This window comes from Furipterus horrens, unplaced genomic scaffold, assembly GCF_987537825.1.
Source record: "Furipterus horrens unplaced genomic scaffold, mFurHor1.1.pri manual_scaffold_3, whole genome shotgun sequence".
NCBI classification, from domain to species: domain Eukaryota; kingdom Metazoa; phylum Chordata; class Mammalia; order Chiroptera; family Furipteridae; genus Furipterus; species Furipterus horrens.
In genome coordinates, this window is record NW_028327173.1 from 150107591 (window position 1) to 150129717 (window position 22127).

The window sequence follows — 22127 nt, forward strand, 5'->3', positions numbered from 1 at the left end:
CCTCCAAGATAGCTTCTCTAGTATACTGTCTTTTCTGCTCATGTGTTTATTTCTTTTTTTCTTTTTTCTTTTTGTTCTTTCTAAATTTTCTTAATTCTGTCGATGAATTTAAATTTTTTCTTATTGAGTTCTTTCTTGTTTTGTGTAATAAAAAGATAACTTTCAGTAATAGTATAATTAATGGCCAGCTGGAAGTAATTTGCTATTAGGCTACACTGCTTGACTTCTGATATCAGATCATTTGTTATTTAATTAGGAAGCCATATAGATATCTTGTGATTATCCCACGTACAAACTCTTTCACTCAATATCTAATAAAGCAAATATTATGTGCTGTTTGGTAAGATATCATGAAATGAAGAGTAGGTGCAATTTTAGGGCAAGTATACATGCAGAGAATTCAACAACTAGTTTTTTGAGGTGCTTTTGCTATGGTTTATGTAAAGTAATGGATTTTTTTTGTTGTAATTTCATAGGATGGTTTTTCAGAATTGTCACCATATGAAAGGAAAAGACTGAAGAACATATCAGAAAATGCAAACTTTTTTGCTTCTCTTCAGTTGTCTGAGGTTTGTGTGAAGTTTCTAATTAAAACCAAGATGCCTTTCCTTTTGCCAGTAGGTCAATAAAATACTCATAGTATCAGGTTTCATAGTGTCAGCTAAGGGAGAGTAAAATTAGGAGCAAGTTTTACACTTAATATAAAGAGATTACCATATTTTATTGATCCCATGCCTTTTTTCATTTTGATATTTTTGAAATCAGCATCTTAAAACTATAGCTGGCAATTACCCCCGCCCCCGCCCCCAGCTTTGGTGTTACATAAAGTAATGATATCTTATGAAAGGTTGTCTTGGATTCAAAGCAAACAGGGTATGTTCTAAGTGATTTCTTTAACTAAAGGATGAAGAAGTGGGAGGGATGGGTTGAAGGATGTGTGGTAGACTAAGCAGAAGACAAGCTTTTTAAATTTTTTAAAAATCTTAAACTTTAAGAATAGTGGGAATATGCCTTGTATAGGGAGTGTTAAGGATAAATGGCCAGATGTATTCTAATGTTTTATGATCATTGTATTAAGTGTATATTTTACATAGGTGTCTTTGCACTGTGGGGGAAAACTTCTGTGTGTGAGAGAATAACTTTAGGAGGGTGTGTAATGTTTCCCCCTAAAAGATATCAAACCCTTGGCTTTATTAAATAATTAATTGAATTCTTCAAATACCAGATTCCCAAATATTCAGTGTGTGCTTGCATCTTGAGGGGAGGGAGGGTGAATTAATATAACTTTATATAACTAAATTATATACATGTCATTAATGAAAATTCATCAGAAATTTAGATAAATTATCTCTAATTTTGATTTTAATTAATTGTGATTTGATTTATTATATAGGTATAATCTATAACTTTTCTAGAAAATATCAAAGTGTGATTGCATTAGTGGAAGTTAAATCTTTTAATTTGTAACAGTGTATTTGATTAAATGTTTGATGTTTAATCATGTAAACTCGTTAGCAACCTGGTTGAAGGCATCAGACTGTCAGTGCTTTAGATAGTATTATATACTTGCTTTTATTATTGAGAGTATATTTGTATGATGTCTACTACCAAGAGCAGGTATCATATTATTTTAAGGATCTTCATTTTCTGTATAGATATTAGTTTATGTGGATATATAATAGTAGCAGATACTTAATGTTTTAGTAAGATACTATTTTCATGTGTATATATTTTGTGTATTTCGCAGTCAGCTGCAAGACTCCGTGAAATGATAACAAAGAGACAGCCTCCTGAATTCAAAAGGTAAAAGATATGATTTACACTGTCGGTTCTGTGATATATTGCTGAATTGTTTTATTATAATTTGAAAAAATGGTTCAGCACAGTAAAAGAGTAACAGATCAGAAACTCTGTAATTTAATTTTAATCCACATAGGATTTCTGAGGAAATGCTATCTTTTAATGAAGTTCTCATCTTCATCAAAGGAATATAGAGAAACTAGAATTTTATGAGTTAAATTTTATTTATATTTAATTCTGTTGCTGCTAATGGAGGGAAATCTTTATTTTCTTTAAATTATTTTTGCCTACAAAACTATTATTCTTAAAGATGCTTCTACTTTCTTTTAAATTCTCTGTTTATCTCTTTACTTCTCAATTTGTTTTTTCTTTTCCATTCCTAGAATAAAGGAAGGGAATTAACATTTATTGAACATTATAAAATACAGTACAATGACCTAAACATTTTGTCTTGTCTTATCTCATTTAATTCTGATAACAACCAAATGTGGGAGGTAATATATTCATTTTGCAAGGTAGGGAACAGGCTCAAAGAGGTAATTTGCTTAAGGTCAAAATAGCTCAAAAGTGGAAGCTTCAGGATTTGAACTCCAGGATTCTTTAGTTTAAGTTTTATTTACTGCATTTTAGCAGTGCTTATGTATAAATGAAGAAACAAAATGTTGTCATCATTAGATCATTTGTTTAGTGCTAATGCTAGGGAAATATAGCACCACTTTAATTGGTTTGATTTTAATACAGGTCAATTAGCTTGAGAAAAGCTAACCTTAATCATGGCCATATATTTGTGAGTGTGAAATGTTATAAGAGAATCATCATTAACCTTGCAAAGCAATAGCACTGGTTATGTTGCCAGCTGATTAATAGCTTTATATTTGCATTTTTTTTTATTAGCTAAAATTTGTCTTTAGGTGATTTTGCCATTGCTGGGTGAACATCACAGAGTACTCTTTCACAAACTTAGGTGGTATAGCCTTCTACTGCAGTTGTATGTGCTATACTTTTATCCTACTGGCAGCACAGTAGGTTTGTTTACAAGCACCACCACAAACCCATAATTGTAGTATAAGCCCTGACTGCAGGCTTTTCTTTTTTAAATGCAAATACCTGATTTAGGCTTTGATTGCGGAGGCCATCCACTCTCAAAAGGCATTCATTTCAAAGAGGCATCTGGCTTCAAGGAAGGCTATTTAGAATAGATACATCACCAGCCTTTAGATAAAGACCCAGGCCACCTCCCCACACAGAGGCGGTTTTAGAGATCTTGGTTGACTGTACTAACCATTTGGGTCACTTGTGTATTTTTTTTTTTTTTCCTCTTCTGGTGCTTTAAATTCCCACTCTTTTAAAAGTTTTAAATTCATCAATAAAGAGTAAGCCGTCAAAACCCAAGGCTGAAATCCAAGGCTCCCACCCTCAACCCCAAGAAAAGCAGAATCCTAGGCTCTTGTTCTCTCTGTTCTTGACCTGGCTCCGTGCCCTGGCATGCTTTGAATGCTCCAGGGCCTGTAAGTAATAAACTTTTTTTTTCTTCAGAGTTTCCTAATGGTTATTGCTGAAGGGCATTTTGCAATCACAGTAAGAGGATGTCCAGTTGTAACATTGGTTTAGAAAGGGGAGATTTCTGGGAAGCTCACTGGGGTCCCAGTGAGTGCCCCAGGCATTTCTAGTTGATAGCAATCAACAGACTGGGACAGGCACAAAACGATAATGCCTTGTGCTATAATTTTATGACTGCTACAATGTCACTAAGCTAGGCAATAGGAGGTTTTCAGCTCCATAGTAACCTCACGAAACCCCTGTGGTATAGGTATTAGCATCAAGTTGGAAACATAACAGAAAAGGAAACATAAAGGAAAGAGCATAACTTTTGAAGTTTGGCAAACTTGATTTCAAATTTTTTTTTTAATGATTAAAAAAGAATTCTTTTATTTGTTCATTTTAGAGAGAGTGAAAGAGAGATATCAATTTGTTGTTCCACCTATTTATGCATTCCTTGGTTGATTTTGTATGTGCCAAACTGGGGATAGAACCTACAACCTTGGTGTATCAGGGACAATTTTAAGTTTTGATTCATCAGTTTATAGCTGTGGTACTAACTTTGGACAGTTAACATAGTTTCTTTTCCCTTTTCTGTAAAGTTGGCATTATGCCAATCCAGAAGGGATTACATTTAAAAAAAATATTGAATGTATTATACATATGTTATGGGAGAAACTCCCAGAAACTTGGTTTTTCTTGCTGACTCACTAAAGAATTGCAGATCAGCAAATCTATTAGGGTGAAAGCAGTGTTTATTGGTGATCTGTTCTCATGGAAGAGAACAGGCCTAGCTAAGGTGGCAGAGATGGGGGGAAGGCATAGGTTAAGGGCAAGGATGACGAAAGTAGGGGGGGCAAGCACCTGAGCTGGGGTGCCTTGAGGCTGGGTGCCAGAGAGAGCCAGTCCTTGTTTCTGAGGACTTAATATAGTTGGTGGGATGGGGGTGAAGAAGTTACATATCGATTGCTGAGTAAAGGTGGAGGCAGCTTTCCTGACTACCCAAAGTTAGGTATGTGTGGGGGTCTGTTAGCTTAAATCCTTATCTTGCTCCACACTCGATTTGTTCATCTGTTGTAAAGCAGATACACGATAGGAGACAATTAATTAAAGTTGGAGCAGTTACCCAAAGTTATTTATTGGCTCTTTCCATAAGCATTAGGAACTCTCTGTAAAACAGATAGTGACCAGAGGTAGGCATTTAACCAAGGTTATTTTATGGGCTTCTTCCTTTGGGTACTATGGACCCTTTCCCTTCTTTCAGGCCTTGGAATAAATACAGTTTCAAAAGCTTTCTTTCCTAGATAGTAGTAACAATACATATAATTTCAAGGATTTCCTCCTCCCATGTTAGCATGGTGTTTTCTGTGATTTTGGAATGCGTGGCAATATTATCGGACCAGGCTCAGGACTGCTGAGTTAGCAGGTGAGACATAGCTCCCTCCTCCTCCCTGCCTTGGTTTGGAATCTATCCTACCTAACACATACAAAAGAAGCACATTTAAATATTTGTATAGTTGAAGAAAAATAAAGTACTTAGGAATAAACTTAACCAAAGAGATAAAAGACCTGTACTTGGAAAACTACATAACACTGAAGAAAGAAATTAAGGAAGATACAAGTAAATGGAAGCATATACCATATTCATGGATGGGAAAAATCAACATCATTAAAATATCCATACTACTCAAAGCAATTTATAGATTCAATGCAATCCCTATTAAAATACCAGTAACATATGTCACAGACCTAGAACAAATACTTCAAAAATTTATGTGGAACCAAAGAAGACCTCGCATAGACACAGCAATCTTGAGACAGAAGAACACAGTAGGAGGAATCGCAATACCTGACATCAGACTATACTATAAAGCCACTGTAATCAAAACAGTCTGGTACTAGAATTAGAACAGACATATAGATCAATGGAACAGAATAGAGAGCCCAGAAGTAAACCCAGGTCTATATGGTCAACTAATATTCAACAAAGCGGGGAGGAACAAAATGGAGTGAGAAGAGTCTCTTCAACAAATGGCGCTGGGAGGACTGGACAGGGATGCGCAAAAAAAAAAAAAAAAAAGAAAGAAAGAAACTAGACCACCAACTTAGACTACACACCAGAATAAACTCAAGATTGATCAAAGACTTAAATGTAAGACATGCACCATAAAAGTCCTAGAGGAAAACATAGGCAGGAAAATTTCAGATATCCCACGTAGCAATATTTTCACTGATACATCTCCTAAGGCAAGGGAAATAAAGGAAAGAATAAACAAATGGAACTGCATCAAACTAAAGAGTTTCTGCTCAGTAAGATGAAAAGGAAACCAAACAGATGGGAAAACATATTTGCCAATGATACCTCAGACAAGGGATTGATCTCCAAAATATATAAAAAACTTACATGTCTCAACACCAAGAAGACAGACAACCCAATTAAAAAATGGGCAAAGGACCTGAACAAACAGTTCTCCAAGGAGGATACACAGAGGGTCCATAGACACATGAAAGAATGTTCAACATCACTAGCCATCAGAGATGCAAATAAAAACCACAATGAGGTACCACTTTACACCTGTCAGAATGGCCATCATCAACAAATCAAACAAGTGCTGGCGAGGATGTGGAAAAACGGGAGCCCTAGTGCACTGTTGGTGGGAATGCAGACTGCTGCATCCACTATGGAAAACAGGATGGAATTACCTCAAAAGATTAAAAATGGAACTGCCTTTTGAACCAGCGACTCCACTGCCAGGATTATACCTGAAGAATCCTGAAACCCCAATGCAAAAGGATTTATGCACCCCTATGTTCATAGCAGCCCTGTTTACAATAGCCAAGTGCTGGAAACAGCCTAAGTGCCCATCTGTAGATGAGTGGATTAAAAAACTGTGGTACATTTACACAATGGAATACTATGCAGCAGAAAGAAAGCAGGAACTCCTGCCATTTGCGATAACATGGATGGAACTAGAGAGAATTATGCGTAGCGGAATAACCCAGGCAATGAAAGAAAAATACCTTATGCTATCACCTATTACAGGAAACTAATGAACAGCATAAACAAATGAGCAAAATTGAACCAGAGGCATGTAAATAAGGAACAGAGTAACAGTTACCAGGGGGGAGGGGGGAAGAGGGAGGGAGAGAAGGGGAGTAAGTAGGGGAAGGGTTTAGTAAAGGAACGTGTATAAATAACCCATGGACATATACAACAAGGTGGGGATTGACTGTGGGAGAAGGGGTGGGCTCGGGGGGAGCAATGGGGAGAAAAATGGGACAGTTGTAATAGAAAAACAATAAATAAATCAAAAATTAAAAAATATATAATCAGAAAGAAAAAAAAAGTTCACTGAAGCTGAATGAAGCCTCTCACAATGCCAGCTAGTATACACTAAAATAAATAAATAAATAAATAAACAAACAAACAAACAAATAAATAAATAAATAAATATTTGTATAGTTGAAAAAGTGATAGTAGCAGTCACCCATCCTGCCACCCAGGTTAAAAGAAATTACAGTGCCTTTGAAGGCCCACATACACTTCTCCCTTCAGATATAATTATTATGCTGAATTTTGTGATAATTACTTCTTGCATATTTATAGTTATACTACCTATTAATGTATCCTTTAACAATATATTTAGTTTTGCTAGTTTTTGATATTCACATACAATATGATGCCATTTTTATATTCTTGGATTTTCTTACTTTGTTCATATTTATTACCTTTGTTTTAAAATTTACTCATGGTGCCCTGGCCAGTGTGGCTTAGTTGGCTGGAGCATTGTCCTGTAACCTGAAAGGTCGCAGGTTTGATTCCCAATCAGGGCACGTGCCTAGGTTGCCAGGTCGGTGCCCAGTCTATTGCCGATGTTTCTCAAATCATTGTTTTTCTCTCTCTCCCCCTCCCTTCTCCTCTCTCTAAAATCAATAAACATGTCCTCAGGTGAGGACCAAAAAAAACCACTCATGTTGATGTGTACAGCTTTATTTTGTTAATTTCTGCTGCTGTATGAATGTCCTGTGGTTTATTCTGCTGTTGATGGACAGTTAAGTTGTTTCCAGATTTTTATTATTATGAAGAGTGCTGCTCTGAACGTTCTTAAGTCCTTGAACATGCTTGTATGAGTTTCTCTAGGAATGAAATTTCCTAGGAGGAATCTCATATATTAACCAGTTTTTAAAACAATTTGAGAACCCAAATTATTCCATATGCTGAGATTTTTATTTTTTTATTTTCTTTATTTTTAAGATTTAGGGCAGTATTGAATAGTTAGGACAGTTTCTAGCACATAATATACTTTCAATAAGTAATATTTATCACTGATTCCTTTAAAAAATTGTTAGCACTTACAGATGACCCCATTTGTTCCCCCTTTGCTCACCTCCACCCATCCTGCACCCCTTTTCCCTCTCGTGGTCACCACTGTTGTCTGTGTCAATTGAGTTATGCACATATATTCTTTGGCTAATCCTTCCCCTCCTTTCATCCAGTCCCCCCTCCCTATTACTAATTATGCTGAACTGATAAGGACAGAAGTTGAGATTTTTGTATGAGAATTTTTGGAATTAATTTCAGAGGCTTTTCTTTTCCCAACTGCTTTCTTTTTTAAGACTTAATAGCTTAGGTTCATAAGGCACAGAATTTTAGGTTGCTGAGTTTTTAATTTTTTCTCAACACTAAATACTTAAGTTCACTTTTCTTGCTTGCATGGTTTCTGAGAACATGGATATAATTCTTATCTTTGTTCCTCAATAGGTAAGGTGCTTTTTTTTCTTCTGGCTTTTCTCAAGATGTTTTCTTTATCTTTGATTTTCTATAGTTTGGAAATGAATTGACTAGGTTTAGTTTTATTTGGTATTTATCTTACATGATGTTCTCTGAGCTTTCTGGATCTATGTTTTTGTGTCTGACATTAATTTGGTAAACTTCTTAGTTATTATTGTTTCAACTTTTTCTTCTCTTCCTTTCCCCTCTTCTTCTGTTATTCCCATTGTGCATATGTTACACCTTTTGTAGTTATCCCACAGCCCTTGGATATTCTTTTCTGTTTTTTTTTTTCCAATTTTTTTTCTCAGTTTTGTAGGTTCCTATTGAGATATCTTCAAGCTCAGAGATTCTTTCCTTGCCATGTCCAGTGTACAAATAAGCCCATCAAAGGCATTCGTCATTTCAGTTACAGTGTTTTTTATCTCTAGCATTTCTTTTTGGTTTGTTCTTAAGATTTTCATCTCTGCATTGCCCATCTCTTCTTATATGGCATCTATTTTATTCATTGGAGTCCTTAGCATATTGATCATAGTTGTTTTAAATTCATGGTCTGATAATTCCAACATCCCTGCCATATCTGGTTCTGAAGCTTGCTCTGTTTCTTCAAATTGTGTTTTTTGCCTTTCAGTGTGCCTTGAAATTTTTTCTTGAAAGCTGGACATGAGGTACTGGGAAAAAGGAACTGTTGTAAATAGGCCTTTAGTAATGTGGTGGTAAGGTGTGGGGGGAGGGGAAGCATTCTGGAGTCCTGTGATTAGGTCTCAGTCTTTTAGTGAGCCTGTGCCTCTGGACCGTGCACTTCAGTGTTTTAGTTTTTCCCTCTCTTCTTAGTTGGGAGAAGATGGGAGGGGTATTCTAGAGTTGGGTATTTCTTCTCCTCAAGGTCGGTTAGGCTCTGGTTAACTAGTTGCTCCTGAGGTCAGTCCTGTTAAGATGAACAGTGCTCTAGTATACTTCAACGTGGTTCCTTTCCTGCTACTCTTGTGGAAATGAGGGCATTTTTCTCTGATATTTACTGTGAGGACCTGGTCGAGCTCCTGGGTGTAAATCTCACAGAATTGTGGGGGTGAGTCCCCACTGAAGTTTTTCTTTAAAGACTTAGTATTTTTTAGAACAGTTTGAGTTTCACAACAAAATTTAGAGGAAGGTACAGGGAGTTCCCACATACCCTCTGCCCCCACACATGCATTGCCTCCCCCACTATCAGGATCATTCACCTGAGTGGTACATTTGTACCTAGGATGAATCTACATTTATGCATCATAATCACCCAAGTCCATAGTCTACCTTAGTGACCACTCTTGGTATTGTACATTACATGGGTTTGTACAAATGTATAATGACATATATCCATCTTTATAACATACAGATCATTTTCACTCCCCCTCAAATCCTCTGTGCTCTGCCTATTCTTTTTATTGTCTCCATAGTTTTGACTTTTATAGGATGTTGTATATTTGGGATCATATAGTATGCAGCTTTTTCAGATTGGCTGGCTGCTGTTTTTATTTTTTAAAAAGGTTTTATTCGTTTTATTTTAGAGAGAGGGGAAGGGGAGGAGAAGAGGGCGATAGGAACATCAATGTTTGGTTGCCTCTCGTGCACTTCCAACTGGGGACCTGGCCCGCAACCAAGGCATATGCCCTGACTGGGTATCGAACTGCTGACCCTTTGGTTCGCAGGCCAGCGCTCAATCCACTGAGCCACACCAGCCGGAGCTGCTCTCAGACTTTTAATTAAAATCAGTATATAGCCATGTACATACATCTTTGCAATGTGTGACTATATCCATGAAATATGTTCCTAGAAGTTATTTCCTTAATATTAGTAAATACATATAACTTTTATGAGTATGAGTTTTTTTCCCCACTTCTTTAGAAAGAAACCTAAGAAGAGAGAAAATGGGACTGGATGTAGAAGGTCAATGCGATTACAAAATGTAGATCCTTCAGGAATTTCATTACCAGAAACCCCAACCCAGCCAACAGTAGTAGAAGATGAAAATGTAAGAAAGTAAAAATACAATATAGTGACTTAATAAAATACTGAAAATTTTGAAGTGTTTGAAACTAGACTAAAAGGTTATTAAATTATGTTTAAATTGTACTTTATTAATTTAATATTTGACTGTTATGATTTAATGCTGTGACTTTCATCTGGTGTGCCACAAGAATTTTTAAAACATGTAATACCTGACTATTTAGTCAGGGGCACTGACTTTCCTTAGATTGTCAAATAAAATGACAGCAACCAACACAACAGTAGCTGTCTGGTGTGAATGAATCAAAATTATACCTTTTTTTTTGTTAGATCAGCAAAAAATTTGTGTTTTGGTGTGCTACAGAATTTCAGTAATTAGTTTATGTGTACCATGAGATGAAAAAAGTTAAAAATCACTGGTTTAATGAGTAAAATTTCTAAGTCATTAAGACTGTGTTGGACTCTATATTTCTGCAGATTTACCTGCTGTGGGATTGTGGGTAAATTACTTAACCTTTTTGAATTCTGGTTTCCCCATTTTTTAGAAATTTCAACAGGGTGTTGTGAGGGTTAAATGAAATAGTTTCTATAAAGATCCTTACATTGTACAATATTAAGGGCTTAGTAAGCAATCAATAAATGGTACTTATTAATGTTATTAGTAATAAATAATATGTATTAATAATGATGGGGTTTTTTTTTTTGCTATAGTTTAATTTTATAATCTCAGTGGCTGGAAAGAGTCTTATTTACCAAGTTTGAGGTTATATTTTTTATTCAAGAGTACCTGCTGTTTTTAATATTTTCTATTTAAGTGCTTAATTCAAATTGGGCACTAATTAGGCTGGTACTTTGGAAGCTAATTGCAAATTAAGTTGCTATTGGAAGAGTAGCTTTCAAATTTTTTTTGAAGCCTCCACCTGTGATAAGAAATATATTTACATTGAACTCATTATACGAACACATACACACACACACATACACAACTAAAACAAAACTTGTGAAATGATACTTACCCTTACTATATGTGATGCACTTCTATATTTTCTATTCTATTCTTTGCTCATTCACTAAAACACATTGCTGGTTGTTGTGTATTAAAGTGATTTAAGAACCCATGGGTTACAACCTCTGATTTAAAAAAACACTGCCATAGAATAAAAACTTTGATTAATGGAATTGAACTATCTGAATCAATTCTCAGCAACTCCAGTTACTGGCTGTATAACTTTGGATAAGGTAATTTCTCTAAGTTTCATCCCAGTGTTTTTTAAAATGTGGTATATCATTCACTGTATTACTGAGAGGATTAAATGAGATGGTACGTTTTATTAAAGGATAGGTGTCATTTATTCATTGAACAACTATTTTTGAATGCTGATGTTTTGCTACCTCTATTGGTACTGAAAGTAAAGTAGTGAAAAACCTCAAGCCTACATTGTAGGGCAGGAAGACAGTCAACTCTTATCTGTTGTGTTTTTTTAATTTTTATTTATTTATTTATTTTATTTTTTATTTTTTAAATAATAGCCTTTGTTACCTCCTGGGCCTTTAGAAATGACTCCTGAAAATCAAGATGATAACAGTGAACTATTTGAAGGATTTCTACAGACCTGGGCAGAAGTGAGCAAGGTATCAGTTAGGAGGGCTTTTAGCTTTTAGAATAATCTGGTAATGAAATTTTAGTACATATAGTAACTTAGTACTTTGATCTCTCCCACTGTTTCAGACAAGTAGTAAAAACACAAAGAAGGAATTATCTAGCCTTCAAAGGTGAGTTAAAATTCCTTGCCTTTATTTACATTTTCTGAGATCTTTAAATTATAAATAATATAAAACAGGAAATTTTGAAAATGAGGTGAAAAATTACCTATAATATTTTCACTCTAACAGCTGTTGTTTTTGTATATTTCCTTTAAAGTATTGCCGTATGCAGTACCCCTAGGATATAAGCTTCATGAATGCAGGGTTTTTATCTCAATTCCCAGAACAGTGTCTCGCACATACTATATATTTATTCAGTGTTTAAAAAATGAATGAATGAATGAATCCACAAACATTTTAATTCTGTTCTAATGTTTATGTGAATTTTCATTATGCTTTTTCATTAACATTGTGGTTGTATGTTACTAGTGTCTTTAATTCATTGAATAATTGCATAATATTTTATTGAGTAGGTAGAATTTACTTAACCTCCTCTCACCCCCTTGGTATTAGGAATTGTTTTCTATTTATTTTTGTGTGTTTGTATGTGTATATGTTTGTTGAAGTGTATATGTGTGTATCATAGTAGATTATTTCCTTACATAGTGAGATTGAGTTAGATATTATAGACATAATTATAACTTTTAGTACACATTGCTGAATTGTTTTCCAAAACCTTTTTTTCTTCTGAAAATCTTACATGAATTTACTCTGCCACTAGCAATATATATGAAAGTATATGTTTAACTGTAGCCTACTAGTTCTTATAAGTGAAAAATAGTACCTCATTTACGAGGTTTGTCCAGAAAGTAACCAGTCATGTAATATGAAAAATAGAGATATTTATTGAAGAAGATACAAGAAACATTGTACATAGGTCAGTGACACCTCAGTCCCCTCAAATTAGGCTCCTTGGGACCTCATACAGTTCTCCCAATCACCATCAGCTGCCCCTCTGTATTTTCCTGAATCTCATTGATGGTCTGAAATCTCTTCCCTTTCAAAGGTGATTTTAGTTTTTGGAAAAGCCAGAAGTCGCAGGTCACCAAATCTGGGCTGTAAAGGGGGCTGAGTCATCTGGATGGTTTGATGTTTCGCAAAAAAACTCTGCAGGGGAATGATGCATGAGTGAGCGTGTTGTCATGATGAAGCCACCAATCTCCAGTTGTCCATACCTGTGGACTTCTGAATTATCTGACTAGTTTCCGTGGAGGAATCTTGAAGCTTACCACAAAATTTGATGTGGATTTGTTACTCTACTCACTCAGTTACTTTGAATGCGATGTCCACATAGTACACATGCTCACTCAACCATGTCCACCGCCCCCACAGACTAGTATAGTGAAGTTGTCATTGTTCATGATTGTGCATTCCAGCCTACTCTCCTTGGCTGCCAGGTTACATTGATGTAGCGCAGACTGTTCTCGTGATATTAACAATGGTTGGACTTTTTCCGGACAGACCTCGTATTTACTTTGATATCTTTGATTGCCTGGAGGTTATTTTCCCATATGTATTTACTAATTGTGATTTTTCTTTTTTGATTCATCTTTTACTTATTTTGTCAATTAAGGCTGGTTTTACTTCTAAAATTTAACTTTTTACTTTTCTCAGCTATAAAGCCAGTTTAGGTGGCATGGTCATTAGTGGAGATACTGTTCGTAAAGTTACCAAAGGTTCAATACTGTCTATGGCTCTTCATCCATCAGAGATTAGAACTTTGGTGGCAGCTGGGGCCAAATCTGGACAAGTTGGACTTTGGGATGTGGTAAGTTATTATTAATTTTTGAAGATATTAAAGGTTGAAGCAAATAGTCGTTAAGAAAATAGCCTAGAGCTGTGTGTTTATAGATGTTATTTATTTATAGTTTTGTGCTTTGTGATTCAAATTTTGGAAATCTGGGGGACTTTAAATTTGCTTTATAGAACTTTAACATTTTTAGCTTGAATATTGTTATTTTTCTAATTATGTTTAAAATACAGTTTCTGTGCTGGATCAAGATATCTTCCCAGGTATCTACTTAGAATGATCCCAGTCATTTTTTGATGAATCAGAAATAGATATTGAATTCCATTCATTGTACCTACAATTCTGCATTGATTGCTTTCAGTGGCTACATAATTGAGAAAAGCCAAGTTAATGTTCTCTGAATTTATTTTTTAATTGGGGAAGTAGAACAAAGACCTGGAAACTGTCATAAGGACAGTTAATGAAGATAAGAAACCATGGTGACTTGAAGCTGGTTGGGGTTAATAAATTTTGTAAGTGAGAAGAAGAAATAACCAAATTCTCTTTTATTTTGGGAGTCTAAGTTCTCCCTTACTTTGATAAGATGTGAGTAGGGGTAGTTGGTGAAAGGATTTGGTAAAGAAAACTGAAGCCAAGAAGTGGGAAGTTGACCAGAAAGAGAATAAGGTTGTAGAAGCTAAGAGATGAGTTTTAAGAGTGGGAGTTTGGCAGGGTTTCTTACAGAGAAGTTAAAAAGAAGGGAAACATAGAAAAGACCATTGGTTTTGAAAATAAGGTACCATTAGCGAGTTGAAAGAATAGCTTCAACACTGAGGTAAGGAAGGAGCACAGACTTCAGAAGATTAGAAAGGTATTCGGGATGGTGGAAGAAATGGAAGGAATGGATAGACTATTTGTTGAAGAACTTTGAAAAGGAAAAAGAATTAGCATAATCAAGTGAAGATTTTTTGGGGGGGTTGAGGTCTGCAGAGTTAGACACGTAGGAAAGTCCCTTTATTTAGTCTTTTCAGTGACTCCAAAACTCTCTATTGTTAGGTCTCTGTAGTCTAAAATCTCTGTTTACCTTGTAAATTTCCAGGACTTTTGGCTATCTCATTAACAGATTGAACAAGTCTAAAACCAGTATCTTGTCTATCTTGTGCTCATTCCTCAAAACCCCTAAGTTTAAAAAAAATGGACTGCACTGAGGTATAATTTACATATAAAATCCACACATTTTAAATGTACAATTCAGTACTTTTTAATAACTTTACTGAGTCATGAGGAAAGTGAACAGTAGGACTAATTCTCTACAAAGGAGATTTTCTTGGTCTATGGAGTAGTTTACGGGAGGGGTGGGGGCAAAAAACCTGAAATTATCTTCTGGATGGTGGGCCCATTGTATTACAAGCTTCCCCTCCCTAGGTGAGTGTTCAGGAACTCATTATGTACCAGCTGGCATTGTTGTGAGAAGCTGTGTTTGGCTTCAGTCAAATTTTTTTGAAGACTCTTTCAATACATTTGCTCGTTTCATGATGGGTGATTTACAAATACACCTGCCCACACCACACTGCGTGTTCAGTTTTTGACCAAAAACAGCATGATCCCCATGCCCTGACCAGATCTTGCCCCAACCAACTTTTCATTTGTTTCCCGGGATGAAAAAAGTCCTCAGAGAAAAAAGTTTTGCCGAAGTGGAAGAGGTGAAACAAAAAATGGTAGAAGCACTAAAAGGCATCAAAATTGACAGGTTCAGAAACTGTTCTGAGCACTGGAAAAACCGTCTTGATAGATGTTATTGCATCAAATGAGAGTACTTTGAAGATGACTAAAGTTTAAACATGTTAGAATAAATAAACAATTTTTTAATAAAAAATTCCGGGTTTTTGGGGTCCTTCCTTATAAGCTACCTCCCACCCAGCCCTGCCAAGTAGGTGGTATGAGTCCTGGTATAAGATACTGAACGAAATCTCAGAGACTAGGAATTACAACAAATATTCTTATTGTTTCAGGTGAAACAAACTGTCCACCTTCTTCCTCCTGCCCCCTTCTTTTTTTCTGGGCAAAAAAAAAAGTCTGTCCTTTTCTGGGAAAAAATGAACTGGTATCAGCTACTAGGAGAAAAAGTCAATATATTATATCAGAGCAGCCAGTATGGACAGAGCAATTCAAGCACGATGAACATGAAGTGACATGGCAACTAGACAGACACTCTCACAAAGACGACAAAAGAACCTAGCATGCGAAGACAGACCTAGAAGAAAAAACAGCTTAAGGAAAGGGAGAAAATTCTCAGTTTCACTAGTAGAGCAGCCCTAGTGTAGAACTGCCGTAGTCATATGAGACTATTTACATTTAAATTAATTAAAGTAGAAAATTCAGTTCTTCATTTATACTAGGCACATTTCAAGTGCTTGATAGCCGCACTTGGCTAGTGGATACCATATTGGACAGTGCCGATATGGAGAGACTTAATAACAACATTGATCAGGTAAAATAAGACTCAAAGAAGAGGTAATAAAAAGCCAGAAGGAGATTGCAGAATTAAGGAAGCAAGTTGAAGATTAGTGGAGCTAGTAAATTAGAAGAAAGCAAGGGACAGAATAGACATTGCTGGAAATTAAATTACATTAAGGAAAGATTTGAAGTAATATCACAGTTGAAAAAAAGGCTTTGAGAGGCAAGCCAATAGTAAAGGAAAGACAAAGATGACCCAAGAAATTGAACAGAAGATACATTTAAGTGTATTTTCCTGAAAAGTTGATTGAATTGGCAGATGGAATGTGTACACCAAGTTCTAGGAAAATTTGAGACTTTAAGGATAAATAATTTTTTAGGCAGAATAGAACAAGTTGTATTCAAGGGGAAAAGCCAGGCTTGCCTCAGTTTTCTACAACATTTCATATAATATCCATAAAATTCTGAGGGAAGAAAGTATGACCCCAGAATACTTACCCAGCCCAATATTGTTCTAATGTAAAGGCAGCAGATGCGTATTCTTACATGTGAAAAAACTCAAAAAATTCAAGACTTGTGAGTTCATCTGGAAAAAAAACAACTTGACAGTAAATCTCAGCCAATTAAGAGCAAATCAAAACGAAGATTTCAGGAATGGAGAAGCTTGATAAAAGAATTGATGATAAACACTGAATTCATTTAAATACAGAACTAAAACAACGATATGAATTATGGTTACAGAAGTGAATACAAATGTGATTCACTTGAATAAAATAAAGCAATGTAACAGCTGTGGCGTGTGTGGCTCAGTTGGTTGGCGTGTTGTCCCATAAACTGAAAGGTTGAGGGTTAGATTCCCAGTCATGGCACATACCTAAGTTGCAGGCTCAATCCCCGGTCAGGGCGCATATGGGAGGCAACCAATCAATGTTTCTCTTTCATATGGATGTTTTTCTCCCTCTTTCTCCCCCTCCCTTCCCCTCTCTCTAAAGTCAATAAGCATGTCCTCAGGTGAAGAAAAAATAAAATAATATTGCAAAATTTAGAGATGGAGAAAGGAGATTGGAAGAGGGATAGAATAATGTCTTGATCAATAGAAATCTAAAATTTAGATGTAGTTAAAAATAAAAATGCATAATGACTTCAGCTGCCCACACCAGCGTATTATACTTTTTCTATTTTAGGAGATACCTTTTGTAAAGAAATACTTGAAGTTCAAAAATTCCTTCAGCTTGATTTTCTTTTATTATTTTGAAGTATAGCTAAATGTAATACTTCTAATACTGTAGTGGCATATGTAGCATGGTCTTATTTTTTCTAAATTTTCTTCTCTGTGACTGTATATAAAGTACATAAAGATATGTATAATGATCACTTAGTATTTTAATGATAATTTTCATTAATTTTGGATTTGGAGTGATCTTTTAAAACTGTACATTTCTTTATAACAATGGATAGTTTTGTTTTTCTAAAAAATAAAATCTATAAACAAATATGCCAAGATATTAATAGCGGTAAACTTTGGGTAGAAGGAATATGTGTGGTTGTAATTTTTTATCTTTCTTTTCTTTTTAAAAATTTCCTGTTAATTTTAAAATAAAAAGGAAGAAAACAAAAATGGTGCAATATTTTAGAGCAGACTCAACCAGATTTGGGGATGGTAGTTAGTTGTTCTGGTTCATATGATGTATGGCATAGAATATAACCTAGTCAAATCAGAAAAGCGATGATTTAATCCAGATGTGGAAAGGATAATTCTTACATATAAAATATTAATGTAGAAATTCAAATACATGCAAATTATTTCTAAAACTCTCATTTTGTTCCTTGCAAAAATTATTCTGAGAATGCTATATGTACTCATATAGCAGCATGCTTTGATAATGGTATTAATACTGCTCTTTCTTTTTTTTTTTTGGTCTTTTTGGTAGTAAGGAATAATACTGTGTGTAAAATAAAGGTTTCTCACATCCTAACGAGTTTATGAACTGAAGTCATACTAAGAAGTAATTTTTTCTCTCTGTAATATAATGGAAAAATTATCTAGTTTCAAAAAACTGGAAAATGTTAAAATGAATGTGACTTCTTTTTGGATTGAAAATTAGAAAAAAAGTAGTTTAGTGATAGTATGAACTTGCTAGGTCTGACCTTCTGAATGGGCGGTGGGTACAATTATAGACTAAGTAAAGACAATATAATACAGCTGTAAATAGTTTGATGACATAATGACATAGAAAATATTACTTCTCACTAGTTTTTGTCCATGTCCCCTTCCCCAACTCTCTTCCAGACTCACCAACCTAAAGAAAATGGAGTTTATGTTTTTCAACCCCATAGTCAGCCAGTTAGCTGCCTTTACTTCTCACCTGTCAATCCGGCTCACATACTGTCCCTGAGCTATGATGGCACACTACGCTGTGGGGATTTTTCCAAGGCTGTTTTTGAAGAGGTAAATGTTAATGTGTTTACATGTTGATCTCAGATGGTATTCTGGATTCCTTATGAAATGCCACGTGAAAAATTATTATACCAGTCAGATTGGGTAAGGTGGTAGTGACTTTAGAACTATATTGCCTAAGTCCCAAACTGTCTATTATTACTAGTGTGACCTTGACAAGTTACTTAACTTTTTTGTAGCTCAGTTTCCTTAGTTGTAAAATAGGATAGTATCTTATAGGGATGTTATGAGGATTAAATGCTGGTAATGAGTTAATGCAGATAGAGTACTTACTGCAGAACCTGTAGTGTTTTCTCTTATTACTATATTTTTAAAATTTTTGTAAAAAGCTTTTAAATAAAATAACTTACTCTTCTATTTTTAGGCCTAAGGCTTGCACTTCTTTTTCACTCAGGGAAAAAATATTGGAATATTATTATACTTCTGTTCATAACTCCTGGCCTTTGCAGATATGAATTTTGTGGAAATGAGTGTTAGAAGTGACAAAAAAGAATGTATAGAAATTCATCACTGAGTTGTACTATATTACATTATGCCTAAAACTTTTGGCTTGAAATATAATGCAGAAACCACAGTTTGGTTTTCTCTAGTCTTCTAGTTAAGATTTATCATGTCTTATATGCCATATGTATCATGGTTATCTCAGATGTTTCTATCTGCTAAAGTAAGAATGAAAAACTACCATTGGATGTCATATAATTATACTCTGGGAAGGAATGGATATCCATGCTATTTTATTCAGAACATCTTAGGTCACGTTGATTTGTAACCGAGTTTACTGTTAAGGATAAGATCTTTTCCTGGGCTGGTCTAAACCCTGCTGGTCTAAATCCCTGTTTAAGAAGAATTGAAAGGTACTGGGCTCCTACACGTGACCACTCATCCTCCCAGAGACTCTCTGCCTAGATCACCAGGCTACTTACTCCTTGGAGGTTTTCTAACCAGTCTGAATTCTGGCGGGGTGGGCCAAAAGCTTCCAGAGGCCTGGAGAAACCTCACATTATTGGATCCCAGTGAGTATGTTTCGGTCTGCTACTTAAATGTCTACAACTTATTGCTTACAATGAACATAGCACTTGAGGTGCTTAACCAGATCAGATTTCCTTAATAAGAAAGTTCTCACAAATCAAACTCTTTTCTTAATATTGATTTTAATCTTTGTGAAACTTAGATGTAGGTTTAGTGACCCTTTGTAGTCAGTCCCCTCTCCCTCCCAGAAGTTCCTGGCAACCACTGATGTGGTTACTGTGTCCCTGTAATTTTGCCTGTTACAGAATGTTGAGTGAATGGAATCACTGAGTGTGTAGCTTTTTTGTGTTTGGTTTCTTTCACCTAGCATGATACTTTTAAGATTAATCCACAATGTTGCATGTGTTAGTACTTTGTTCCTGATATTGCTGATGGAAAAATAACCTTGTGTTAGGCATTAACCTGAGTGAGCTTTTTATATATTAAGCTTTAGAATACCTTATGAAATAGTAGGTAATGTTATCCCCCATTTAACAGTTGAAAAACTGAGATAAAGAGGATGATTAGCTTGCTTAAGGACATAAATGGCAGAACTAGAATTTGCACTTGTGCCTGACTCCATAGCCTCTGCACTTAACCATTTTGACATATTGACTGAATACTTCAAGTTTCATTTGTGGGTTTTTTTTTTGGTTGTATGGTGGTTGGGAAGGCTTTGGTATATTAATTTGTTAATCTCAGTTTATAATAATACTTGTTATTAAAACAAAATCAGCAGTTCATGATTCAACAGTAGGAATTGTGGTCATCCTCTCTCAATTGAATACTGACACATTCTACAACATTTATTTTTTATTCGTTATGTGTGTGAGCTCTGAACCCAAAGTGATAATGGATTATAAGTGAAAAAAAAATGCCTGTTCATGATAAAACATTTATTGTAAATAGGGTGTGCAGAACAAAGCTGCCCTTTCCCCATTCTCCCATCCTTGTATTTCTTGGGTGTATTTCAGAAAGTATACATATACTTACAAGCATATAGACAGATTTTTTTTCTTGTACTAGTATATCTTTGCACTAGGATAGTATGGATTCATACTATATACCATATTTTTTACTCCGTAAGATGCACTTTTCCCCAAAAAAAGTTGGGGGAAATGTCTGTGCATCTTAGGGAGCAAATATTGCGTCACAGACCGTGATGTGTATTACCTGACCTGTCAGCGGTGGTGACAGCTGTTAGAAGAGGAAGTGGTGGGCCCACGTGAAACCCCTGTGGACGCTTAAATGTCCCACTTTACTGCTTAATCTCAGGGTGTCTGGTCAGTTGCCGTCCGCCTCTGCCCATCACCCGGGACCTGGGAGAGTGCAGAGAGCCACCTGACACTCACAACTACAACCACTGACCTGTCCAATCAGCTGAGGCTAATAATGGGTATGAGGCACAGTGCCAACTGCCAATTGTCTTTGACACTGGGTGGTGTCTGTGTCAGTAGAACCACCTGCAATTGCCAATCATGAGTGTCAGATGGGTGGAGCTGAAGTAATATGTTCTCGGCTGGATACTGGCTCCGTTAGATACTACAGCTGTCTCATCTACCTCCATACTGTTTCCAGTGCACACCAGATTTCTGTGTGAGGAAGCCAGCAGTAACTGGGTGAGCAGCCATTATTGCTGAAGTTTGTAGTATATAAAGGGAGTTATGGTGGGGTCACTATTCTAGTAGTAACACAGGCACTGAGGCACTAGCCGTAACAAGCACTGGGGGTAGTCCGCCTGAACCTATAACTAGGATAGTGATACTCTCAGGGATACCTCTTAACTCCCTCAATGCCTGTTATTAAAGGCCCCCTTAAATTCTGACACTAGCAATGATGAGTTCTTGGGGTTCCCAGAAAACTAGAAGAGTACTTGAACCTCATTTGTTAATGACAGTGATGATGGTTCTTAATACTGCTGTTGACTGCTGTTCACTTTATATGGTTGAAATATTGTTGTATATTATTAAATATTTTAATACACCATTTGGTTCAGAATATTGTTTTTCTTGTTTTCCTCCTCTAAACCTAGGTGCATCTTATGGTCAAGTGCATCTTATAGTGTGAAAATTATGATACATACTTTTTTGCAACTTGTTTTTTTCACTTACTAGTATATCTTGGACAGTTTGTAGTACAAATCTACCCTATTCTTTTTATTAAAGTAGAGATGTACTATCATTTATTTAACCATATCTCTTGCTAGACATTTAGATTGTCTCTCATTGACCTTTTAAGTATTTTTGCAGCAAGCATCATTATATATATCTTAGTGAAATTATTAGGTATGAGCATTAAATATTTTGATAGATGTATCCTGCTCAGCTGTCAAAATTTTGTGTCTCTTTACACTTCCACCAAGAGTAGGTGAGCATTCAGCCATATATCTTGGACTTATTGGCAAAGTTACTTGCTATATTAAGGTATTTCAATTGGGTAGAATTCAGATTCAGTCTATTTCCTATTAAGTTTCACAGGGTAGATCTGCAACTGAGGTTTATTGGATTTAAGAGATTTGGCATGTAGCCTTGATATGGTTGGATGGGCCATTTATTTAGGTGAGTCTCACAGCTGATCAGTGCCTTAATTTACATCTCTGTAAATGGGGGTGATCATTTTGCCCTGTGCTTCCTATGGGGATGATAGAGAATAAATGAGATTATTTGGGTAAAGTGTTT

The 22127-nt window shown here is 35.6% G+C and overlaps 1 protein-coding gene across 1 annotated transcript in view; it reads left to right on the forward strand.

Moving 5' to 3' along the window:
* Positions 1 to 22127, forward strand: part of WDR76 (WD repeat domain 76) — a 51583-nt gene that overhangs the window by 15501 nt on the left and 13955 nt on the right. The window contains exons 3-8 of the mRNA XM_090271977.1: positions 1748 to 1803; positions 9992 to 10118; positions 11624 to 11725; positions 11823 to 11866; positions 13412 to 13565; positions 18274 to 18432. Coding sequence (XP_090128103.1) covers positions 1748 to 1803; positions 9992 to 10118; positions 11624 to 11725; positions 11823 to 11866; positions 13412 to 13565; positions 18274 to 18432 — 642 coding nt within the window. The remainder of the gene's footprint in view (positions 1 to 1747; positions 1804 to 9991; positions 10119 to 11623; positions 11726 to 11822; positions 11867 to 13411; positions 13566 to 18273; positions 18433 to 22127) is intronic.